This window comes from Mastigoproctus giganteus, chromosome 7, assembly GCF_048544385.1.
Source record: "Mastigoproctus giganteus isolate SK-2022 chromosome 7, ASM4854438v1, whole genome shotgun sequence".
In the NCBI taxonomy this organism is placed as follows: domain Eukaryota; kingdom Metazoa; phylum Arthropoda; class Arachnida; order Uropygi; family Thelyphonidae; genus Mastigoproctus; species Mastigoproctus giganteus.
This window is the reverse complement of record NC_143581.1, coordinates 138,829,080-138,847,393: the sequence shown is the minus strand read 5'-3', so window position 1 is coordinate 138,847,393 and position 18,314 is coordinate 138,829,080. Positions and strand designations below refer to the sequence as shown.

The following is an 18,314-nucleotide window of genomic DNA, read 5'->3' as shown; positions in this document are numbered from 1 at the left end:
AAGCGCTACATATTTTTATCATGAATAGCGGGAACTGGTCCGGCCCGATCGTTGCTTTACTGGGGAGCGAGTTAATAGCTTCCTTTAAGTTTTCCCTGCTGATATTAATTTCACGTAATATGTTTCTATCTCTAATTCGGTTAGTGCCAGTGGAATCCATCAATTTTTCAATCATTTTCTGCATCTCTCGGATGTTTTCCTCACAATTTTTCTGCTTTTCATTCAAAGGCTTTCCGAATGTGACTTCTGTCCACTTTCTAAACAGCTGGTCCGTCATTTCTTTTTTGTTGTTTTTCTTGCTAACTATTCTCTTTCCCTTTTTTAATTTTTCCTTCATAACCTCAAAGTATGCTCGTCTTTTCAGTCGAATGAACTGTGCCCTTTCGCGTTTGTACATAGTCCGATCAGTCGGGTGCCCAGTTCTTTTCCACTTTCGGTAGAGCTTTTGCTTCTTTTTAAACATAACTTTTACTTGTGGAGTGAACCAAGAGTTCGCTCTGTCAGAGATCTTTAATACTTTTGCTGCTCCTAGACGGGCGATCTGCAAGAGTAACCTCGAAATCTCGTCTATGGCTTCTTCAGTGGACATCTTGTGTAGACTTTGAAAGTTATATTGCCCTAAGAATTGCAATATGACCTCGCATTTGATATATTTTGTGGAAAATATCAAATTTGACTCATTACTCTGATGTGTGTCGCAGTTCTGATCGGCAATCGGTCTTCGAAGAGCAACTTCCATTGAAAGCGCAGAGTGGTCGGAGGAAAACTGTAAGGAGTTGTCTATTAAGTTAACATCTTGCGCGTTGTAATAAATTAAATCCAAGCACTGTAATCCTCTTGTCGCAGGTGTTGTTAATTGTTTCATTCCGAGTGCTTCTACTGTGGCGTCTAGCTCTGCTTTTGCATCTTTATTCCTCGGTAACGGCATATTCAGATCTCCTAAGATGATTGTCTCAATATTTACGTCTAAGTTTGATACCAGCCAGGTAAAGAACTCATTTCTGATCTCCCTCGTATGTTCTGGTGGCATGTAGATAAGACAAAGCTGTACCTTGCTGTTCTCACCAGAGAATGTGGCGATAACAGCTTCAAAGTTATCAGAATTAGAGCTGTGTTCTTTCCCAATCTGGAAGTCGGTTTTATATAGCATCATTACTCCTCCGCCCCTTTTGATTTCTCTCCCTCTACCGATGCACTTGTAGCCTAAATTGTCTGTCAGAGCGTTCAGCTGCTTATTATTTTGGAGCCACGTTTCTGTCAGACAGATAAATGAGTGTTCTGAATTGATTAGAAGGCTCTGCAAGGTGTGGAGTTTATTGGATATGCTGCGAACATTTTGTAGGAAAATGGAGACTTTTGTATCTTCTTTGAAGACTGGCGAGGTGTTCGTTAATTGCTATTGTTTTGCCAGGGTGTTCACTGCACTAGTTGTGGGCCTTGTCGATTGCTCTCTGTATCTTTTAACAAGGGTGCCACTGGGCCATATGTTTCTGCTCAGTAGTTGGGCTTCACAATTAATGGGGCAAGAGATGGTGAAGGAGGAGTAGGCAGGGTGTCTGGTTCGTACTTGACGTACCTCAACATCGATACCAATTCCCTCAACACACATTTCTCTGATGACACCAGGAGTAATATTGGGGTTGATTCGCGACACAAATATTTTCCCTCTCGTTTGAACCGAAGTGATGTTGTACTTTTCGGCAAGACAAGGACGATATCCTGTGGGTAACCTCGGCGAGGAAACAGGGATTTTATGCATAGGATCTCCATTTGGTCGCGTTGCATCATGTTGCTGATTGGTAGGTAGCGGGTGGCTTTCTCTTTTAGTAGAACTTTGGTCAGCCGATTTTGATGGGAGAGTAACCATCTGTGCGTAGGTAGGTTGTTTCGGTGCATATGGCTCTAAGTTGGAACAGCGGCTCATATCTATGCAGGGTTGGCTTGCGGGTAACGCAGTGCTAGCGACTTGTAAGGACCCGTCCTTACATTAATTAATAAAATTTGTTAAATATTATGTGAATTTAACTGTGATACGAATAGTGGTTTTCTGATAAAAACAACATGGGTTAAGAAGCTCTGGAATTCAAAAATACCTTCCAGTCACTCCCTGTTTAGTTGTAGTTTGTTTGTATGGAAATTCTTTGACGAGTCAGTAAAAGTAAATAACCGTGACAAATCCCCATTAAGACAGAGGCAGATGCACCATAGTAAGGGCCAAGAGCACTTAAGTTGGCTCTCTTAGAAATTTCACGGTGGAACGCTAGTAGAGGTGGGCGACGTCACCAGGTGTGCGCGCGTGAGGTCACGGGAAGAGCTGTGACGTTTCTCAGTTAACCTGAACTTCCGCCTCTCGTTCTAGATGGTTCTCGTATATTCTAGGCCACGGAAGTTGGGAAGAAGACCCGCCCACGGAAGATGAGAGGAGACAAATGAGAGCACAGGAAAAGGGATGCGCAGATCTCCTATTGGCCAGGAAGAAAGTGGAGCGAATTTTGAGAGGGAGATTAGGAAGAAGTTTTCGTGGCATTCAGAGAGAAGCTTTCGTGGCATTCGGAAGAAGTTTCGTGGGATTCGGAAGACGTTTTCGGAGGATTCTGGAAAAGTTTTCGTGAGAATCGGAAGAAGTTTTCGGAGCGGTCTGGAGGATGATTTGAAGGAGTTGGAGAACGATACAAAGCAGAGCAGCAGTCTAGTTTGGGTGATAGCTGCAGCCCTGAGGTAGATGGAAGCAATGATAGAAATTCTGCGTATCCCGACAGCCCGTAGGAATGTTCACCTGTAAGCATGGAAGCCGTAGCAAAGAAGAATCACATCCTGAAAATTATGTAGGCAAAGCCAGTCGAATGAGTGGTCGAACCATTGACCTACTCGAAAACCCCTCTATCCACGGAAGAAGAAATGCTGACCGGTAAAGAGTATGCGACCCTGATTGATTCCAGCCGTGCAGTACCCGTTAGGGAGACACCATAAATCACCGAGATCCCCAAATGAGCGCCCCCGCATTCCAGTGCCTGAATGACCGATATGAAAGGAAGCCGAGCAGAGAGGAAAGTTCCAGGCCAAACATGTAAGTGCTATAGAGTTTACCGAAATAGGTGTACCTAATTTATTAAGGAGAGGACTTTAGGAGAAATAAGTATATATATAGTTAAGGAGGGAGATTTAAGCAATGAATATATGTATAAAGGTGTAATGTATTTAAAACAGACGTAGCCTAAATTTGAAATGAAGCCCCTCATATAAATGCTTGATGGAAGGAGAGGTTATAATAGATAATTGAGAATTGTTTAGGGTTGGGAAAGTTTTTTATATTATATATGAAGTTAAAGGTTGGAATTTTGAATTATTTATGAGTTGATTTGTGGAGAGTATTTCTGATTTGAGTAGGGGCTAATTAAAAGTGATATATATATAAAGGTATAGAGGATTAACGGTCCTGAAGGGTAATGTTAAATTGAATGGATTAATATTTCCTGTTAACCTGATTGCAGTAAAGGTGTCTAATTGAATAAATGAAATTTTCTTACAAATTGAGACACGAACTCTGAAGGTTTTTGTGAGCCAGTTCATTGGCTGGTAGTTGTTGGTGTATTATATAGACTGTTCAGAAGAAGAGTTGGAAGAATCTATGTGAAGTGAATACCACGACCTATCCAAGTCCCTGTAAAGAACACGAAGAGACACCATGTCATAATGAATAATAATGTGCATTAGAATAGGATATCAGATGATGAAACAATTGAGTTTGAACAAGATATTTACACATATAAAGGTTAATGAATTAACAAGTCACCAGCCAAATATAGTTTGACCAAATACTATTGCTAATTTCTGTATGATATGTTAATAAACATTGTTTTATTTTACATTCATGTGTTGGAGTCTGTCATTCCGAAACTCAGCCAATCCTGTGGAGAAATACTTAAAGTAATTAAGGTCCCCTACGAGTCAGGTAATCTTCTGAGAACAAACAAGTCAGATGCTAAGTGGGAGGATTGGACTACGGGGATATACATATATAAAGAGGGGATATAAGTAATAAAAAATTAAAATATTAATACAAAAGGAAGATATACAAAAAAAATAACCCCATAAGTAATAAACGTTACCCCGCCCCCCACAATTGGCGAGCGAAAGCCAGGATAATTCTGCACAACGGAAGGCTGAGTTCAGAACGACAGGAAAATAGATATACATGTATATATATGTAATCCAGTTGCTGAAACTGATAGAAAAAATTCAGCTGGCGAGCCAGAAAGCGTAAGTTAGAATTATATATGTATTACTGAGTTGATTATTGTTGAATGAATTTTAGATGGAACAGGTAAATAACGGTGGATTTTAGAGACAAGTATTGATTTAGCGTTGAACTGGAAATTATTATTTATGTACAATTGAATTAATTAGTGAGACCAGACAGGGAAACCTCAAGGATAGATAGGTAAAAATTAATAAGTTTTATAATTATTGGGTGTTGAAATTTTACTAATTGATTATTGATCAAGCAGGTAAATGTTAATGGTAAATTGAATTAGATTATCTAATATAGTTAAAGAATTCTAGAAAGATTAATCGGCAGACATATTAATTAGTTAAGGTTGATAGCTAGAGATTAATAGATATAAAATAAAAATGCCAAGAAAGGGTAGGAAACGCGGCGAGGACTGCGAAAATTTTTGGGGCCACAGTGACGAACATGAAGGCCAAGAAAAACCGGAGGTGAGAATGGTAAGCGGGGTAGCAAAGGGGTCAGGACAAATCAAATACAGCAAGTATTTGAAACCATTTAAGGGGGAATCAAGTGAAAGAGTGGAAAAATTTATTAATAAATTAAAACTAATTAAGGATAAGGAAGAGTTAAGCGATATGGATGTCATAACTATAGGGGAATTTAAACTAGAAGGACAGGCATTAGAAAAATACAGGCAGGCTACAGTGGCAGAAGAAATAGTAACGCTCCACAGATTCACTGAGACATTAAGAAAAATATTTGGGAAAAAGAATGACTTGTTAACAAGCGTAGGAAAGTTGGGAGGATACACGCAAACCACTCGCGAAACAGTAAGCGAATTCCACCAGCGCCTCCTAAATTTAAAACTAAACACAGAAACATCGGAATCGGAGAAACAGGCATTCGAAAAAATACTAACTGGGCAGTTCATCACAGGGCTCAGGCACAATTTTAAAAAAGAAGTACTAAGAAAAAATCCAGAAACATTAACAGACGCGTACACCCACTCATTAGAGGAAGAAAGGCTTGAGAACTTTAGCAAAAATACGGGGGCAAAGGAGATAAACGCGATAACCGACAGAAAGCAGCCTGAAACAGAAAAGGAATCGAGGGAGTGGGGAAGCGAAATCGAAGGGTTAGCTAAACATTTAAATAGCATCGAAAGAAAGATGGAGTGGATGATGGAAAGGCTCTCCTTAAGCAATGATGCTAGAGAAATTCAGCAACAAACGGAAGTGAAACAAAGATTGGGTATAGTTTCACGAACAAACGAGGGGGGAGACAAGGACGGCGGTCGTAAATGGTGCTATAAGTGCCAGAACTCAGACCATTGGACCCGCTACTGCAAAGTGAAACAGGGTGCTAAAGAAAGCTGGGAAAGGGAAGAGTATTGGGAACGAGACAGGTACCCACACGTAAAAAACCCCAGAAACATGGACAAGCACAGGGAGGAAAGGCATTGCGCAAAACAAGGGGGGTATCGGAATGAACGAGAGCGCATTAACAATGCCGTAGTCAAGAGACATGGATCTTTTAGACATGCCCGCTGCGGGAGGCCATCATTACACTTAAACACCGCCAAAGGAAAGGCCATATCTTTAGGTGCGGTAAGTGCTAAGGGCAGTAGAAACGACCTGTTATATGTGAGAGGCAGCTTAGGAGGGGTACCAGGTAAGTTTCTGGTGGACACAGGAGCCTCGAGGTCTATTTTAATGTGGGACTACCTCATTAAATACTGCAAAAGGCCGAGTAAGGGAGATATAAGATGTTGCCGCGATTTTCTTGTGGAGGGGGTAGGTGCTGGAGAAATTCACACCGATTACATTGTCAGAGACAAGGTAAGAATACAGGGGTGTGATAACTTGGTGGCCCATTCATATTTTGTGGCAAACAGAATAAACAGTCGTCGACACGACGCAATACTAGGCACGGACCTCCTAAGGAAGTTAAGAGCCAAGATAGATGTGAGAAATGGCCGCATTACCTTCGGCAGTAATACCCAGGCGAGTCCAAAGGTAGACAGGAGGCGAAAGGCAGGCGTCAGAGCCCAGTATGAGCCAGAGAAAGGGGAAACTCCAAAGGAAGCTAGTGGGGAAGAATTAGAAGGGTGTAAGGCAAGCACAGATAATAAAGTTCTGGTTACACAAAACAAATGGAAATTAAATAAGAACACCAAAACAAATAGGAATAATGAGGGAAGGTGCCAAGAGAAGGGGAGGGTGTTACACGTAGGAATTTTGGAAACGAGAGAAAGGGTCGGTTTACATTCGGGAGAGAAAACACATGAAGGGGGAGAGAATGGCTGTGATGAGAAGGATCGCAAATTAAATGGAGCAACAGAAATTAAAGGAATCGAAGGATTAGGAAATTACAGAACTGAAGCTTCCAGTGAGGAGAAGGCACACAAACTGAAGGAAATAAACAGGATGCAGCAAATGTATCTAGGAGCAGTATTCGACGAAAATATGGGATGGGAGTAGTTAATGAAGCTTAATATAAGTTTAAGTAATGTCTGGTATATAAGTGTAATTAGAAAATATAAAAAGGCAATTAGAGGAGATTGGCTGTCGATTAAGTGGATCTGGGATAAAGGAAAATCCGTCTGAGGACAGAAAGAAAGAAAAAAATTTACATATGGAATATAAATTTTTTAGGGGAAGAGGAATGCTATGTAAGGACCCGTCCTTACATTAATTAATAAAATTTGTTAAATATTATGTGAATTTAACTGTGATACGAATAGTGGTTTTCTGATAAAAACAACATGGGTTAAGAAGCTCTGGAATTCAAAAATACCTTCCAGTCACTCCCTGTTTAGTTGTAGTTTGTTTGTATGGAAATTCTTTGACGAGTCAGTAAAAGTAAATAACCGTGACAAATCCCCATTAAGACAGAGGCAGATGCACCATAGTAAGGGCCAAGAGCACTTAAGTTGGCTCTCTTAGAAATTTCACGGTGGAACGCTAGTAGAGGTGGGCGACGTCACCAGGTGTGCGCGCGTGAGGTCACGGGAAGAGCTGTGACGTTTCTCAGTTAACCTGAACTTCCGCCTCTCGTTCTAGATGGTTCTCGTATATTCTAGGCCACGGAAGTTGGGAAGAAGACCCGCCCACGGAAGATGAGAGGAGACAAATGAGAGCACAGGAAAAGGGATGCGCAGATCTCCTATTGGCCAGGAAGAAAGTGGAGCGAATTTTGAGAGGGAGATTAGGAAGAAGTTTTCGTGGCATTCAGAGAGAAGCTTTCGTGGCATTCGGAAGAAGTTTCGTGGGATTCGGAAGACGTTTTCGGAGGATTCTGGAAAGGTTTTCGTGAGAATCGGAAGAAGTTTTCGGAGCGGTCTGGAGGATGATTTGAAGGAGTTGGAGAACGATACAAAGCAGAGCAGCAGTCTAGTTTGGGTGATAGCTGCAGCCCTGAGGTAGATGGAAGCAATGATAGAAATTCTGCGTATCCCGACAGCCCGTAGGAATGTTCACCTGTAAGCATGGAAGCCGTAGCAAAGAAGAATCACATCCTGAAAATTATGTAGGCAAAGCCAGTCGAATGAGTGGTCGAACCATTGACCTACTCGAAAACCCCTCTATCCACGGAAGAAGAAATGCTGACCGGTAAAGAGTATGCGACCCTGATTGATTCCAGCCGTGCAGTACCCGTTAGGGAGACACCATAAATCACCGAGATCCCCAAATGAGCGCCCCCGCATTCCAGTGCCTGAATGACCGATATGAAAGGAAGCCGAGCAGAGAGGAAAGTTCCAGGCCAAACATGTAAGTGCTATAGAGTTTACCGAAATAGGTGTACCTAATTTATTAAGGAGAGGACTTTAGGAGAAATAAGTATATATATAGTTAAGGAGGGAGATTTAAGCAATGAATATATGTATAAAGGTGTAATGTATTTAAAACAGACGTAGCCTAAATTTGAAATGAAGCCCCTCATATAAATGCTTGATGGAAGGAGAGGTTATAATAGATAATTGAGAATTGTTTAGGGTTGGGAAAGTTTTTTATATTATATATGAAGTTAAAGGTTGGAATTTTGAATTATTTATGAGTTGATTTGTGGAGAGTATTTCTGATTTGAGTAGGGGCTAATTAAAAGTGATATATATATAAAGGTATAGAGGATTAACGGTCCTGAAGGGTAATGTTAAATTGAATGGATTAATATTTCCTGTTAACCTGATTGCAGTAAAGGTGTCTAATTGAATAAATGAAATTTTCTTACAAATTGAGACACGAACTCTGAAGGTTTTTGTGAGCCAGTTCATTGGCTGGTAGTTGTTGGTGTATTATATAGACTGTTCAGAAGAAGAGTTGGAAGAATCTATGTGAAGTGAATACCACGACCTATCCAAGTCCCTGTAAAGAACACGAAGAGACACCATGTCATAATGAATAATAATGTGCATTAGAATAGGATATCAGATGATGAAACAATTGAGTTTGAACAAGATATTTACACATATAAAGGTTAATGAATTAACAAGTCACCAGCCAAATATAGTTTGACCAAATACTATTGCTAATTTCTGTATGATATGTTAATAAACATTGTTTTATTTTACATTCATGTGTTGGAGTCTGTCATTCCGAAACTCAGCCAATCCTGTGGAGAAATACTTAAAGTAATTAAGGTCCCCTACGAGTCAGGTAATCTTCTGAGAACAAACAAGTCAGATGCTAAGTGGGAGGATTGGACTACGGGGATATACATATATAAAGAGGGGATATAAGTAATAAAAAATTAAAATATTAATACAAAAGGAAGATATACAAAAAAAATAACCCCATAAGTAATAAACGTTACCCCGCCCCCCACAGACTGTTGTCACTGCTCTGTTTTCCGTTCTGCAGTCTGGATTTCTTCTGTTCGGGGAGTAGTTTTCACTACTTTCTACAATTTCAGGGCGTATCTGTTCTCTGCGGGGAACAGCTTCGTGCAATACTGTTTTTATTTCGCCTGGGAGAGTAGTCCTGAGACGAGTATCATGCTCTTTATTTGATTCTTTAGGATGGGTAGCAGGGCCAGCTCGTAAGTTTTTTTCAGCTGTCTGATTATGTCGTCTGTTAATATGTTGTAGCTGTGTTAGGACGGTGTCTAGTTTCTTATCCATTACTTTTTGACTGGCAATTAGTTTAATGTTTTGCTCTCTTAGTTCGTGATTTTCCTTTTGGATGTCCTGGAGAGTTTTGAAAATGGGGAGAAGGAGTTCTTCTAGTAAGTCTCCCTGCCTCCGTATGTCGTTGGCTAATTGGTTGTGCTTCGCTTCGTTTTTATCTTCTGTCTGAAATGCAATACAGCTCGCTTCTATAGTGTGGTCTAAAATGTTACAAATATCCTGGGGGTCGTCACTTGTTTTCTTGTGTTCACATTCTTCTGGGCATGTGTCACAGCCTAAGATTTGAGCTAAGGAGTGATTTAGCTTCCTAGCGGACTGTGAGGAGGGGTCTTCATTTTCTGAGTCACTAGTGTCTATGATATCTTGTGGCGCTTCAGTTGTTTTATTCAGTTGTTCCGTTCTATCATTTTCATTTGTGGACTTACAACTTGTGCACAGAAACTTCTTGCGTCGTTTCTGATTTAAACGCACTATATCCACTTGAGAACAGCAACTTCCAATTATGATGCTGCACCGTGAACATTTGATCGTGTATTTATTTGCTGTCATACAAACGCTGCACGTCAGTTCCGTTGAATCCGTTGGTTGTTTTTCCATGCTGAAGGGTAAATTGTAATAGCGAACTGAATTCTTTAATCATCCAGGGAGGGTTGGCTGTTGTAGGAAAGCTCTTTCTGACTTTAGCTCTAGGCGGTAGTGCCTAATTCTTTAGCGCAGCAGGGTGTGTGACCTTGAGGGACACTTGCAGGTGAACGAGGATGAAATAGCAAGTGATAAACATGCAGAAAATCATTAATAAAACTTTACCTGAGCATTAATTTCTTCTTCTGTTGGAATATTCAGATGGAGGGAGTCATATGCTTTCTATCGGTATAAATCATATCTAGTAAATGACTAATTGTTAAGTAAAAATAGACAAATAGACGGAGCACAAATATTACACTGCTGTCATCTCCGCCACCTAGCGGATACTACCTAGCGGATATTGCTCCGAGGATATGCGGTGGTCATTCCCTGACCTTTCCGCATCCTCCGTATTTGTTGGTTACGGGCTCGAACCCCGGTCTAATCAAGAAGCGTGTGCTACGCACTGCTGCTCCTGCCCACCTGTCTACGGAGGCGCCGTTTCTCTTCTTATCCAACAGTCTGATTCCTAATATAATTCGTTGCATTCTTCGCTGAGTAGTTGTCAGCTGCTCTTTCATTCTTTTGGTGAGTGCCCAAGTTTCACTTCCATGCGTCATGGTGGGGAGTATACATTAGTTCATTATTTTACGTTTCAGACAAATTGGGATATTTCTCCTCAGTATGTGACTATATTTCCTGAATGCTACAATCCGAAATTTATTCTTCTCTTGACTTCCAGCCATTTATCATTATTACAGAAGTGACTTGTGCAAGATAAGTATATGAATCCGCCTTTTATATTTCCACTACTTTAACGATTATATTCCTTTCTGTGGTATTATTTTTCATCATTAGTCTGAAATCCTTACTAACTTTGCATAACTGATTAAGATTTTCCTCTAATTCTTCGGGATCCTGGCTTATGATCACAATGTCACTGCAAATCGTAAATGGCATAGGTACTCTCCATTCACATTGACTCCCTTCTGCGACCATTCTAATCTTCTGAAAACTTCCTCAAGGGCAACAGTAAACAACTTCGAGTGTCTCCTTGTCGAACTCCTTTCTCAATTTTAAATTTACTACTGTCTTCGTCTAGGAGGTAATAAAGGAGGTAGCTTTCTCAAATTTTCTTCAAAATCATGATGTATGGGGTGTCTGTGCCTTATCTTTCTAGCGCCTAAAACATTGCCTTGTGATGTATGCAGTCAAATGCCTTTTTATAAACCACAAATGCCAGGCATAATGGTGTTTTATATTCATTTGCTTTTTCCATTAGCTGTGATATTCCGTGAAGGTGGTCCATAGTTGAGAATCCTGTCCTAAAGCCAGCTTGCTCTCTTTCGGTTGATTTTCATCAAGTATTCTTTCTAATCTGTTAGTGATGACCCTTGTGAACAACTTGTAGATGTGGGATAACAAGCTAATTGGTCTATAATTTCCAATTTCTGATTTGTCTCCTTTCTTATGCAGCAAAATTATGATTGCATTGTTCCACTCCTTAGGGGTCGCGCCTTTCCTAATGTATTTATTTTTTTTTATTTATTCAGTTGGAGATCATAATGTCACTCCTGGACAGCAAAATGCTAGTAACTACTAATTACTTACTTGTCATTAGTGACAAGTGAATAATTACAATAATGATTACAAGACTCAGGAGATAAATGATTAGTGTATAACAATAATAAAATAGGAGATTTATGGTAATAAACGAAATAAAAAAATGTATAACAACAGAAGTAAATTAGATCAAATTAATTCTATAAAAATGAACAGAAATTAATCAAATTAGCAGGAGAAAGAAAGTCTGTGGTCCATTTTGAACTCCATCGTAAAAAATGGCCGTTGGCACATCCCAGGAAGAAAACAGTATTCCGAATCGTTCCTGTCAGCAGACGACATGGAGTTTCTGGTTTGTAGAGCTAATCAACCATGGAATCGCCAGTGCTTGCGTCAGAATTTGCCCACGGAGAAGGTTTCTGCCTGGATTGGTTTTCTGTATTTCTTCTCAAAACATATTTTACTTAGGTCTATTTAAAGGATGTTGCAGAAATTTATGGTATTGGAGGGGATATAGTATGTATGTATATAGTAAAGTTGTAATTTTTCTCACTTCTCTTCCTGTTGCATAGTATGATGTCAATGTCGGGGGAATCCAAAGTGTGTGTAAACAGCTGACTAATGTTATAATGTTCCGTTTAACGATGAGATTTTTCCACGGTGGGATGTTCAGGTTTGAGAACAGTATCACCTTGGAGATTGTGAAGGGCTTCCTCGTGGCTAGTTCAACCATCGCAGGTACCAGTATTCTAATCCAAGATAGCGGCGTTTCAAGTAGGATGGTGGGGCAGATGACCGAATCACTGATGCTTACATAATAACTGGGACGATACATTTCTGGGCATAGTGAACGATTAGATTTGCATTACAAAAACCGGTGAGCTCTTGCCGAATGGCCCACATGGCAGAGAGGTATGTGCTTCTGGAGTCCATGAAATGAGGGAGGAAAGTTAGGTTTTGGTCCCATGTTAACCCAAGATCTTTGTGATGAGAAACCTTCCTGATTTCAGAACCATTAATTGATGGCAGGTTATTTGGGTTTTTTTTTTTTTTTTTTTTTTTTAAGGAGCATGAGCAAATAAGGCCATATTGCTCCGGGGATATGCGGTGGTCATTCCCTGAGCTTTCCGCATCCTCCGTATTTAATGATGTATTTGTAAACATTTATTTGCATGTAGTCTTCAAGAATTGCGAGTACCCGTGTTACTTCATCAGAGATTAAATGGGCAGCGTTTGGGTCTCCTGAAGTGATGATTAGTTTCAAATCATCGGAAAGGGTTCCAGTGCAGCCGCAAATAGCGTTAAAGAGAGGACGCCTCCTTGTGGGAAACCCCTCGAGATGGTAATACTTCTGCTGAAGTATTGATGTGAGACTAGCAGATGTCTAGGTTGAATTGATGCGCCAGAACTTTCAAGGGATATTGAAAGAGATATTCAAGAGAAATAGGATTCCAGGAGGGCAGGGATGGATCATATGCTGCCTTTATATCAAGAAACAAAATATCAAATTGCGACTTGCAGTTGAAAGCTCTTTGTATCCTGAAAAGGGTGTCTAGGAGGTTGGTGGTAGTAGATCTTCCACTAATCACTGAATGTAGTTATGGAGGTCGATGGCTAAAGCAGTGATCGATTATTGCTGTGTGAATGACTTTTTCAAATAATTTAAGTAGGGAGCATGCTATTGAGATGGGCCAAAAATCTTTTGGAGTTTTAATTTTTTTGGATTGGCTTAACAAAGTAGCTGTTCCAGATTCTAGGGATCGTAGCAGTTTTGAGGATTTCCTGAAAAATGTGTAGGAGAGTGTCAATTATGTATTTGCTGCATAACTTTATTATGAATAAGGGAAATCCATCCGGGCACTCTGCCGCTTTATTGGAATCTTGTTAATTACTGCGATGAGACAATCTCTCCATATAGTAACTGCTGATAGGGCAGGTCTATTAGGACGCTGAATTTACAGTAGAGGGCGTCGGACGTCATCACCTGCGAGCTCAGCGAATGCATTTTCAGCCCACTTAGAAAAGGTACGGTCATCAAGGACAGTATTGGAATGTTTGGAATAGACCTGCTTGGCTTGTGAAAGACGATTGAAAATCGTACTTGCCTTTTCACTCTGAAGAAGTGGGCTCATTTCTTAAAGACAATGTGATCTGCTGTTGTTTTGGTTTTTCTCCATTTTCTGAAGGTTTTTTTCTTTCTAAGGAAGGCTGTTTTCAAGTCTCTGGTGAACTATGGACTAGTCCTCGGGGTGATACGCACATCTTTGGAAGCACCTGAAAGTGCAATTTGAGAAAGCTCTTTTGAGAGTGCTGATGTCGCGTCTTCGACTGATAAAGCACATACTCTGCCAATCAATCATCATGAGGTGCTGGATAAGGACCTCCATTTTAATAAATTTTGTCGAGTAGGTGTTTTAAACTCTGTGGTATGAGTTGGTGAACATAAGCTATCCACGGGGAATTCAAATGAAAGAGGCTGATGCTCAGATCCAATTTTGAAATTTTGTGAGATGGGAACCATAGTTGGTAGATTGTGATAGATGAGATCGAAGGCTTGAGATCCTCTGGTAGGAGGGAGTAGTCTCTTTCTTTAGCCCGAAAGACATTAGGGTCGAGTCGAGGTTCTTTTTGGCTCCTGCATGCCGTGGTTGAGGCATGTTAAAATTGCCCACAACAGTGGTTGTGAAGAGTCTTGTTAGTTTCTGTGTCATGTCTCTTCCTCCCAATTTAAAAACTCTGCAGTAACTTCATCTTCACCCGGGGCTTTTTGATTCTTCATTTTCTTCAATGCATGCTCGATCTCATCAGGAAGGATATCAGGTAGGTAGTATGTGTTGTAAATTTGTGATCCATAATAGTCTTCTCCTATTTATAAGTACACCATCACTATTCTTCCGATTCAGTATAATTTGTCTTTCTGTATTACTCCCATGACTGCTGATATAAGTCCTTTGTTTTCCATTAATGTTTGTTTTACTTTTCTTGTGTTTAATCTTATGTCCTCTCTGAGTCTCATTCTAATGGCTTTGCATAACTCGGTCTACTCAATTTTTTCCTTGTCGGTGTTTATCTTGCTCTTCATTTGTCGTCTTCGGTTCATCATGACAAAATGTTTCTGACTATTTTCTTCTTTGGATTTCTTTTTACCTATAGGTTTCTCGGGCTTTATCACTTTCAGAAAGGTTTTGTATTCCTCTTCAATTTAACCACGGCCACCCCCAGGGTCCTGAGCTGGATATCATCATTCTTCTCTTTCTTGGTGATTCCTTTTCTCTATTTCGGTAACTTGGAAATTTTTTTTTTTTTTTTGGCTGGTGCAGCATAAGCCTCGGGCTTCCTTGCACTATATGGCTAATAATAATAATATCTTGGTCCTGAAAGGTCTGCAGAAGCTCAAACTTGTTCTTAAGTTCCAGTAGCTTTTTCTCCTCTTCTGTTATCTAAAACGCCTTCGTATTATTTACTCTAGTCAGTTTCTTCCCTTCTTTGCTCACATCTATATCAAGTGTGCATCTTACAATTCTGCGATTACTTCCAACATTTAAATTGTTCAAGACGGTAACATTATTCACAATATATCTTTTGTTAGTGAAGATAAAGTCAATTTCATTAGTTGTTAATCAATTTGGGCTTTTCCATGTCCACTTTCTATTCATCCTTTTCTTGGAAAAGTGTTCATTACTGACATTCCCCGAGATTCTGCAAGTTGCACAAGTATTTCGCCTCTTTCATTTCTTTCATAATGGTGTAGCGAGTTTTCTGTTCATCTATAAGCCTCAGTTTCGGTGTATATTTGTTCAACAGGGGCGGACTTTGGCCTAGGCAACTGCCTAGGGCCGTAAAACGGTTTTATTATACATTTTTATAGTATAAATTTTTATAGGCAGAGGACTCCTTTTAGCTTTTAACATAATACAAGACCTGCATTTTTATATTTAGTAATCGAAAACCTTTTTTAACCCATTCAACTGTGTTCTCCATTACAATTTCTGAAAGGTGGCAACTGTAGGTGCGGCCCGAAATGAGAATCATGCCTAGGGCCCGATTTTTCCTTAGTCCGCCACTGTTCTTCAACCTCTTCATCATCGTGGCTTGATGTTGATGCATACATCATTATAACTTTTAGTTTCTACCTCTTAGAAATCCTGAGTAGTAATCTTGACACCCTTGGTGATATACTCCAAAATATTGTGTTTTATATCTTTATGAATCAAAAAGCCAACTCCACCTTTACTCTTTTCACTGTTTCCATTAGTGTACAGCAGATTTCCACTTGATAAACTTAAGTGATTTCATTTGGTGCCTCCGTAGCCAGGAGCAGCAGTGCGTAGCACACGCTTCTTGATTAGACCGGGGTTCGAGCCCGTGACCACAAAATACGGAGGATGCGGAAGGTCACCGCATATCCCCAGCCTGGATAAAGAGTGGGTGGGGGTTGGCGTCAGGAAGGGCATCCGGGCTGTAAAAATTTCATGCCAAAACACTAAAAAAACGCTGACTTCATATATATAAAATGGGAAAAAGGCGAGGACAAAAAAAAAAAAAAACTTAAAAGTGATCCATTTCTTCTTTTTGGCTGAAACAAGAAGAAGAAATGAATCACTTTAAGGTTTATCAAGTGGATGATATTCCAGTTCACATTTACTAATGGCGCCTCCGTAGCCAGGTGGGCAGGAGCAGCAGTGCGTAACACACGCTTCTTAATTAGACCGGGGTTCGAGCCCGTGACCACCGAATACGGAGGATGCGGAAAGGTCAGAGAATGACCACCGCATATCCCGGAGCAATATGGCCTTAGTTGCTAATGCTCCTAAAAACCAAAAAACAAACATTTTCTAATTCCATGCAAAGGTGGAAGTGGACAGAAATAAAACTTTAATACTTTAAAAATACTTTAATTTGACTGTCCGCTATTTCTTTATGAAAGTCATCAAAATGAAATTGTCGTAACGTTCTGGAAATCCATACAAACCATTAAATAAAATATTAAAACCAAGAATTAGAAAAGGGTTAATGCTGTACTGTAAAACAGTCAGATTGGTAGAAATACAGATACACTACTCTCTTTTTTGCTGGGTACTATGTATTCGTATACGTACGATTCGTACTTCATAAAAGTGATAATATTAAAGGAATGATAACATTATCCAACATTAAAAAATAATAATAAGCGGCGTGTAATCTATTTACTTTTCTGCTCAAACCTACACTGTTATTTTTATTTTAGGATCTTCCTTTGGCTTGCGGTCTTTGGGAGAGTAAATAATGATGGTATGCAGTGGTACCTCTCTCGTAAGCATTCAGCTACTCCTGCTTGTGCTCATAACAGTAGCTCTATCTATCGATGCACGGGTAAGTAATGCGATAGTTTTGTTTCCACAAGCATGTGCTTATGTACTTTTGTCATATGCTGTGTATGAAATTTATCTTATTATCTAAACATTTACTCTCATGCCCTCTGACAAGATGTGGTATAGCAAGCATTAAATTCCTCCTATAGTCTTCATATATGGGACAATCAAACATGACATGATCCCACGTCTCAGGCAGTGAACATCTACAATAAGGTTGGTCTACTAACTTAAAATAAAACAATTTTTGATTTAGTGACCCATGTCCAGTCATTAAAAATGTCTCCATATGTGGATAAATCTACTTCTTATCTTTGACATTATAATCAAAGTTCACATTGGGAATAAAAGTTCTAGTAACTTCTCCAGTAACACTTGTTTCCATCGATGTTGCCACATTTCCAATAACTTTGTAATAATCATTTCTTTTTCTTTTTTAATGTTTTCAACAGAATACACATTTATCCCCAAAAAAACTAACCCTTTTTCCTCGAGAAATAACAAAATTCTCTATAAACAACTAGATCTAACGGCAATACCCCCTCCTATAACTTGTAAAGCATTTGTTGACACGGTTTTACATGCTCTAATTGAAACCAACATCATTACTCTCTGTAAAGATAAATTTTGTCTAAACTTACATTGTTAATACGTCTAAACCAAACAGATGCTGCATATATTACTATAGGCAGAAATACCGCCTTATAAAATAAACCTAATACCTTTTCCCAAGGCCCCATTCAGTTTTGGTAACTCTAATAACTGCCGATGTAAATTTCTTAATCTTACTACTAATATAATCAAGGTACGGAATAAATGCTAACTTATCATCAAGTAAAATACCTAAGTATTTCACTTGTGAATTTGAAGGAATTCCCATTAATTTTTAGTTTTGGTGGCCTTCCATAATCCAATTTGCCTTTTAGCAATATCATGACTGTCTTAGTATCCGAAATCTTAAGTTGTTTTTCAAAGACACCCACTTATTTAAATCTTGTACTACCTCTCCCATCATTTGTTGTAACATGACCCTAGATTTACCCCCAACACATATAACCAAATCATCAGCATACGCAACTTGTTTACAATGTGAAATCTCCATCTCCAACCACTGGTTTAGCACCATATTCCAGAAGACCGGACCAAGCACTGAACCTTGTGGACAGCTCCGATTAATAACCCTACCATATTTTAAATGTTGTGAGCAAACTTGAATTCTCCTTCCACTTAAGTAACTTCTTAGAGTTTTACACAATAAATGAGGGCAGTTTATTCCCCTCAGTGAGCATAAAATGCTCTCACACCACACCTTGTCAAAAGCACTTTCAAAGTCTACAAATAATGCTAGTACATATTTACTTTCTGATTGTTTACCATAATCAACCAAAGAATTTATAGCATCTTCAGTTGAGAGGCCTTT

At 39.5% G+C, this 18,314-nt stretch overlaps 1 protein-coding gene across 3 annotated transcripts in view; it reads left to right on the top strand.

The window, feature by feature from the left end:
• Positions 1-18,314, top strand: part of LOC150083223 (uncharacterized) — a 279,993-nt gene that overhangs the window by 199,723 nt on the left and 61,956 nt on the right. For all 3 annotated transcript variants that reach the window (XM_090377115.1, XM_090377116.1, XM_090377117.1), the window contains one exon: positions 16,771-16,895. In XM_090377115.1, the coding sequence (XP_090233241.1) occupies positions 16,809-16,895 (87 nt within the window). In that variant the 5' untranslated portion in view covers positions 16,771-16,808. The remainder of the gene's footprint in view (positions 1-16,770; positions 16,896-18,314) is intronic.